The sequence below is a fragment of the Sceloporus undulatus genome, chromosome 1 (genome assembly GCF_019175285.1).
Source record: "Sceloporus undulatus isolate JIND9_A2432 ecotype Alabama chromosome 1, SceUnd_v1.1, whole genome shotgun sequence".
NCBI classification, from domain to species: Eukaryota; Metazoa; Chordata; class Lepidosauria; order Squamata; family Phrynosomatidae; genus Sceloporus; species Sceloporus undulatus.
The window spans coordinates 111,182,778-111,190,413 of record NC_056522.1 but is presented as its reverse complement, the minus strand read 5'-3'; the positions used below and the strand labels follow the sequence as shown (position 1 = coordinate 111,190,413).

General features: G+C 41.8%; 1 protein-coding gene across 2 annotated transcripts in view; it reads left to right on the top strand.

Annotated features, from left to right (window-relative positions):
* Nucleotides 1-6,436, top strand: part of AFG1L (AFG1 like ATPase) — an 80,823-nt gene extending 74,387 nt beyond the window's left edge. For both annotated transcript variants that reach the window (XM_042473379.1, XM_042473369.1), the window contains one exon: nucleotides 6,078-6,436. In XM_042473379.1, coding sequence (XP_042329313.1) covers nucleotides 6,078-6,212 — 135 coding nt within the window. In that variant the 3' untranslated portion in view covers nucleotides 6,213-6,436. The remainder of the gene's footprint in view (nucleotides 1-6,077) is intronic.
* Nucleotides 6,437-7,636: the final 1,200 nt, after the last annotated feature.

The window sequence follows — 7,636 nt, the reverse complement described above, 5'->3', positions numbered from 1 at the left end:
AAGCAGAAGAGAGGGATGCTTTTAAATGTCTTTTATTCTGAGTTCACACAGTTTGGAGCTGCCCACATTTGTGCAGAGATTAAAAAGAGACCCTTGCAAACCTCCATACATTATGGTTTATATTTATATTCATCCATTATGTAGTTTATAGTCATCCATCTCTGTCAGAAAGAGTGAAGGGTTAAGATTTAGAGTTAAAAGAGTTAAGAAAGAGTTAAATCCACCTGAAGTTATTGTTCTCCATAGAAAATAGCTATCACTGGCATATTGTTTGTTAGAGGAAGGAACTGGCAAAATCACCTGTGAGTATTTCTTGCCTTAAAAGCCATATGAAATTTATGGGGTTGCCATAAGTTTGACAGGCAACTTGAACACACACACACACACACGTATATTCTGCATATAGTTTCTGAAGATAAATGTGGTTGCTTCTAACAACATAGTAAACACTTTTGAAATATTGCTGAACCTAAACAGTTTGGTTCTCTTGTTATTGGCCTTACAGTGCAACAGCAATAGTGAAGTTGATTCAAGGCACTACTCTTTTTTCTTGGCATGGTGGCTGGCATCCTGCTCAATACAGTATTTACTGTTTTTTAAGTCTGTCTTACAACATTGCAATACATGTGCAATGACCAGAAGTCCCCCCCCCCCAAAAAAAAAACCCTTTTCAGTACGTCCCACCTCATATGTTTATTTCTATATTGCTGGGGAGCAATGGAGACACATGAAGCTGTCTTCTTGTAGTTGCTACAGATTCCTGTTGCTGTTTGTCAAGCTAGAGGAAGAGTCTCCATGCATCACCACCATCCACTATCCAGAAACACAGAAATTTCTCTGAAGATGCCAGCTGCAGATGCTCGTGAAATGTCAGGAAGAAAATTTTCCAGAACATGGCCACATAGCCCACAAAAAACAACACAGAAATTGTTTATTCCAAGGTAGTTTGGGAAGACATAACCACATCTTCCTATACAGGGTCTCTTCCTGGCAGTTGTTCTGTGATGATACAATACAAGTTGCATGAGACAAGTGCCATGTTTTGAGATAGTAGGCCAACCTTAATCTAAAACAGGCTGAGTGGCCATCTGTCAAGAGTGCTTTGATTGTGTATTCCTCCATGGCAGGGTGTTGGAGTGTATGATCCTTGTGGTCACTTCCAACTCTATGATTCTACAATTTTAGAACACCTTATCCTATAAAGCTTGTCTTATCCTTCAGTCCAAGCACAGTATACTTTTCATGAAGCACAGTTTACTTGAAGTAGAAGGATTCCTCATAGTGTGTGGAGATGTGTGTGTGAAATAGCCAGACTGTTCTTTTCTAGCAGTTCACTTTACATTTTAGGTTTTAAAAATATTTTTGAAAAGATAAAACTTCTGGCCACATGTATGTTGACCACAAATGCATCTGAAAAATGTTAGTAACATCTGCATCGTACAGTATTCCATAAAAATGTGATGTGGCATAGAACTAGAAGGTGGGAGCTGGAGATGGATATGACATTATCCTAATGGCCTTTTGACTCCCACAAAACCGACTATGTTATGCAGGCCTCACATAACAAGTATCTGGACATGACTTTAGAAGCACTTTCTTCACCACATAGAAAGCAAAGAATATAGCTGTGGTGGCACAGGCAACATCTATTTGATGAGACTACAATGCTGAAAAACTACTCATACATGGATATCTTACTGTACAGAGACGTATTCTTGGCATCTTTCAAGATGACAGTAATCCATCTGGAGTGGAGGATATGTACAATTCAATTCTTTTAAATATTGGATTTCACAGAAAATAGCCCCAGTGTCTGTTCTTGGAATGAATATGAATTGAGTTTGTTGGGGCATGTAAAATCATTATTCAACATGCAACATGCAGAAGACATACACATGGAACAGAAATGCCACTGGAAGGTCTCTGCTGTGAAGCATGGTGCAGGCTGCAAAGGAAAATTCCTCCCATGCAGAAGCTGCCAGCCAGATAAATAACTGCTGGAATAAAGAGGTTCCGATATTTACAATTGACTATCAAAATGCTTTGCCAGACTCCTATATACAGTCATCACCACACTGAGTATTCAGCTCACACTCTTATATACACATCCCCTCCTGGGTTTTGAGTCCATCCCACTCCTGGTACATCACCCAGTTTCCTGTCACCTGACAGCTGTGACTGCAGAATTGAAGCCCGCCGGTTTCACCTCCTGCCCCTCTGTCTTCAGCTTCCTGTGAATCAGGACTCTCCAAATGTTGAGTCATCATGTCTGCCACCTGAACTCAAGTTTCCTTGTCACCTTTGTCCCAGTTCCAGGCTATAGCCACATCTCTGACATCTCTGACATTTTCTGTCCAGAGTGCTCTGTACTCTGACAGAGTTTCCCTTATCCAAAATACTTGGGACGAGAAGGATTTGGGATGTTTTTTGTAGGGGTTTTTTGGATTTTGAAATATTTGCATATACATAATGAGATATCTTGGAGATGGGACCAAAGTCTAAACATGACATTTATGTTTCATATATACCTTATACATATACATAGGCAAGTTTATATACAATATTGTGTTGAACATACATGCCAAGGTTGGCCTGATCTGGACTTCATGGCTACCATGATAAATAATAAATAAAATAAAAGTTTTATTTATATACCGCGCCTTCCTTGGATCAGGGCGGTTTACATACATTATACATTATACATACAATAGGTTAAAAACAAGACAAAGCATTGTACAATAAAAATAAAAAACAACAAAAAATAAAAACAACAAGCCCCATTAGCCCATCCTCATGGCCACGGAAGAGGAGGGAGGCCCTTAGGATTTTTATGGGGGGAACGCTTGCTGGAATAAAAAGGTCTTCAGATCCTTTTTAAATTGGGCCAGGGAGGTAGTCGAGCGGAGCTCGGCGGGCAGCGTGTTCCAAAGGGCCGGGGCGGCGATGGAAAAGGTCCGCCTTGTGACGGAAGAGAGCCTAGCGCCCGGCACCTTCAGTAATAGCTGCCTGGATGTTCTGAGGGTACGGGACGGAATATACGGGGAGAGGCGGTCCTTCAGGTATCCTGGGCCCAAGCCATTTAGGGCTTTATAGGTAATCACCAACGCCTTATATTGGGCCCAGAAACGAATAGGCAGCCAGTGAAGGTCTTTCAACACCGGTGTTATATGGCTGGTCCTGGAAACTCCAGTGACCAGCCTAGCTGCCATGTTTTGCACCATCTGTAGCTTCCGGGTTTGGTATAAGGGTTGCCCCATGTAGAGTACATTGCAGAAGTCCAATCTCGAGGTTACCAGGGCATGTACAACAGTTTCTAGGTCCCTCTGGGCCAGGTATGGGCGCAGCTGGCGAATAAGCCGAAGCTGATGACAGGTGCTCTTGACCGTCGCATTCACCTGAGCAGTCAGGTGAAGCGACGAATCAAGAAGCACCCCCAGACTACGCACGGAGTCCTTCACAGGGAGCGTGACCCCGTTCAGGACAGGTGGAACCACCGTCATTCCTGGACCAGGGGAACCTATCACTACCATGGGACCACATTGTTGGTCCAACGTATGAAGTAGGGCATATACTGCATTTGGTTTTTGCCATTAGGGCAATTACCTGATTATAGGGGTGGATTTCAACAACCACATTGTCATGGTCAGATCATTTCCTTGTGAAGTTTGGTTTTGTGGTAGCAGATCCTCTTGCAGGGACGAGGGACCTTTAATGATAGTCCCCCTCCAGAAATGTATGGAATCTGAAGGTTTCTCTGGAGGATTTTCCCACTAGCAATTCTGTCAAGGCCTTGGTTTCACTATGGAATGGAGAGATGGCAAGGGCTATCAATACAGTCAATCCTAAATGCCCAATCCACTGTTGTGGAGCCGATAATTTACCTTGGTTTACAGAAAATCTGTGGGCAATGAAGCAGGTTGGATGATGCTTAGAGTGCAGATGGCATAGGTCTTGGAGTTCAGGTGATCTGAAATCAACAAAGACTCATGGTTATGCTTACAATGCAGCAGTGAGCCAGGCCAAAAACTCATATTACACCTCCAGGATTGCATCTTCATTCTTATATGAGCAGAAAATTTTCAGGTGGTGAGAAGTCTTTTGGGTACAGGCCCAGAGAGCTCAAGTATGCAACCCATAGCTACCTGCTGTGAAAAATGTACTAGGTACTTGGAGGGAAAGGTTTCTTGCATTTAGAGTAATAAGCTCAGAACTTGCCACCACACTTATAACAGAGTCTAGGCAGGTGTCCAGTACACCGTTTGGTAAGTTTTTATGGGCTCACCTTCAGTTATTGAGGCCTGATGATGTGGACAAGACACTTGAAGCAGTTCAGCCTACCACATGTAAGCTTGACTCTTGCCCTTCTTAGCTGACAAAATTTAGCAGACGTGGGTTGACTGGGTTGGGGTCAGGGTATGGTAGATGTTTCACAATGTCAGTGGGAGATGGCTGCTGCCTTGAAGCATGTGGTGGTCTATTTTCTCCTGAAGAGGACCTCTTCTCCTGGATGGGGTTGCACTCCTCCTGAAGAGGGAGGTAAGTAGGTTAGGAGTGCTCCTAGATCCATTCCTGCCACTGGAGTCCCAAGTAGACTCTGTGGCTCAATGTGCATACCAGCTGTGGCCTTTCCTAGACAGAGATAACCTAGCTGCAGTAGCCCATGTACTGGTAACCTCCCAACTAGACTACAGTGCACCTGCTGTATCCACAGGGATTTGGATCCAGAACTTAGTGTAGTTACGAAAAAGGCAAGTGTTCAAGTCTGATATTATTAAATGGTAATGGGTGCTTCAACATGTTTACATTCCCATAGATGCCATTTAATAATATGGGATGATTGATCTTCAGTTGGTGGAATTCATGGATCCAGAGGGCTCACTGTATTGTAGTGTACTGTATGTGGGGTGGCAGCTAATACAAAATGTAGCAGCTTGACTGCTGACTGGAATATCATACAAACAGCATGTAATACCATTCTTTAAAAAATTGCACTAGCTGCCAATACATTTCTGCTCTGATTTCAAGGTGTTTGTGATGACATTTAAAGTCCTAAACAGCTTGAGACCTTGATACTTGAGGGAGTGCCTCTCCCCATATGTACCTGCCTGAGGATTAACTAAGTTAATCTGTTGGGGGGGTGGGGCTGTTCCCTATTCCACCAGTGAGGTCACTACACCATGTTGGGACATGGGAGGGGGCCTTTGTAACTGTGGCACCCCAGTTGTGGAATGCTCACCGCCTGAAGGCCCAACTGTTGCCAACACTCTTGATTATTCAAGGTGATAACTTAAAACTACTGTACTGTACAACCCAAAGACCATTGGCTTGTTTTATTTATTTATTATTTACTTACTTACTTATAGTTTTAAAAACTTCAAATTTTTAAAAATCTGTTTTTAACTCATTGTATTGTTTAATATGTTTTAAGCTTATGTAAACTATTTTACTATTTTTAGCTTGTTTAATCTGTTTCAGTGCTGTTGTCAGCTGCCTTGAGATCTCTTGATCTCAGGGGTGCAAAATTTTAATAAATAATAAAAATAAAAATAAAAAGCTGGGTTGGGAGACTCTCCATTGGCATCAATTTTTTTTCTCATTTTTAACCCTCACAAGGGTGGACATTGGAGGGGGGTTAAATCCTCCACCACCTGCATGTGATAGCCCCATATGGACACTGTATATTTCTTGTTGTTGTGTGCCTTCAGGTCATTTCTGACTATTGGAGATCCTAAGGTGAAACTTTAATAGGTTTTTTGGGAGGCAAATTTTGTTGAGTTGGCTTTGCCTTCTTTTGAAGCTAAGAGAGTAACTTGTCCAAATTTATCCAGTAGGTTTCCGTGGCCAAGCAGTGATTCACATCCTGGTCTCCCAGTGTCTTAGTCCAGCACTCAAACCTCTTCACAGTGCTAGCTTACTGTACATTCACTTAACAGTAAAAGGGCCAACAATCCTGAACTATACTTTTATATATCAACTTGGAATATTGTTGAGCCTCAAGGAATTGGTCATTTTCTGTTATGGGTTTTTTTTTAGCACTTCTTACATCTTTTTTGTTTTTTGTCTTCATCTCTCTGTAGGACTCAGCTAACGCACTTTCTATGTTTACGGGAGAAGAAGAGATTTTTGCATTTCAGCGTACCATTTCCCGACTCACTGAAATGCAGACTGAACAGTACTGGAATGATGGTGACAGGAGCAAGAAACTCCTATAGCTGTAAAGCGAGTAAAACTGGCCAGATGTAGTTCTCATGAAGAATACAAGTTCTAAATTGTACATCATTTTTAGCCACTTTGTGTCCCATTCCTGAGAGAATACAGGAAACAAATAAAGTATTAAAATAATGTAATAAAAGGCATATGGCCAATATTGCACTTTATCTCCCAAACCATTTTAGATTTTTGGTTTTACATTAAAAGCTTTCTTGCTGATACACTAGTGAGGAGCAGTTGTGAAATTCTTTTCTCCTAATATGGAGCCGCGATGAAGAATCAAAGTTTCATTTCAGACTACAAATTGAATAGGAAGAAGAACAGCAGAGACATGTGCAAGTTATTGTTTCTGTATAAAATCTGTAAATGTACCTGTAAATCTAGAGCTGGCACAAATGAAAGGCACAAAACAAGCAAAAATGCAAGAAGAATACAGTCTGTTGTAAATGTCACTCAGAGCTATATTGGCAGATATTTTACTGTACAGGATTGGAGCCAGGATTTGTAAGGGCAGTGAAAACAGATTTTAACTAGGTGCTGTCATAGTTGCTCCTTTCCTCCCCCTGGCATTTGGGCTCATTCTGTGTTAACTATTCACAGGGCAGTTTGCCACTGCCTCCCTAACTGAAATGGACTAAACTCTGTGGTCTACAACCCCCTGTGCAGATGGTTGGCCATGCTTACTAGATCTGACAGGAACTGAATTCCAATATATCTAGAAGGCACCATCTTGGGAAGCAGGTACAAATCTACCCCCCCCCCACACACACAAATCAACAGTCACTTCTGCTCAATTAGCCTCTGACACCAATGTGACCGATGTGTCATAGTCATGTTCTTACCTACTAGCAGCAGAGGAGAAAGCAATACTTGTGGGCATGTTACTGTAAACCAGACACAACTTGAAGGCACACAGTAACAACCCACAATATTATAGAAATATCAGGAAAAATGCCCACAGGACACCTGAAGCAGAGCTTCTTTTATACTGCTGGCAGGCACATTTGGTGACAAACGACTTATGATATCCCAGTCTTGAACTGATCCACTATATCCCAATTCAGCAATGCCACAGCCTTACCTCACTTGCAGTATCAAAATGTCACCAGGACTTAACACTTCTATATTATCTAGAGTTACTCTGACTTTTTGCCACCACAATTATGATTACTTTAGGGAGTTTGTTGAGAGAGAGTTAATAATGATGAATCGCACTGAAATGATTAGAGTTTATTGCAAGCAAATGATTTGTCATGTGGAATATAAGCATAGCTAACTTTCCCTGTATTTTGCAACCATATTTACTATGTGGTTATTTGCCCTGTAAATTTGCAAGCATGCCAGATAACCGATGGACTGGACTCACACAACTGGCTTATCCTGTTCCATAGGATGCCAGTGCAATCATCCATAAGAACTAGTAGGA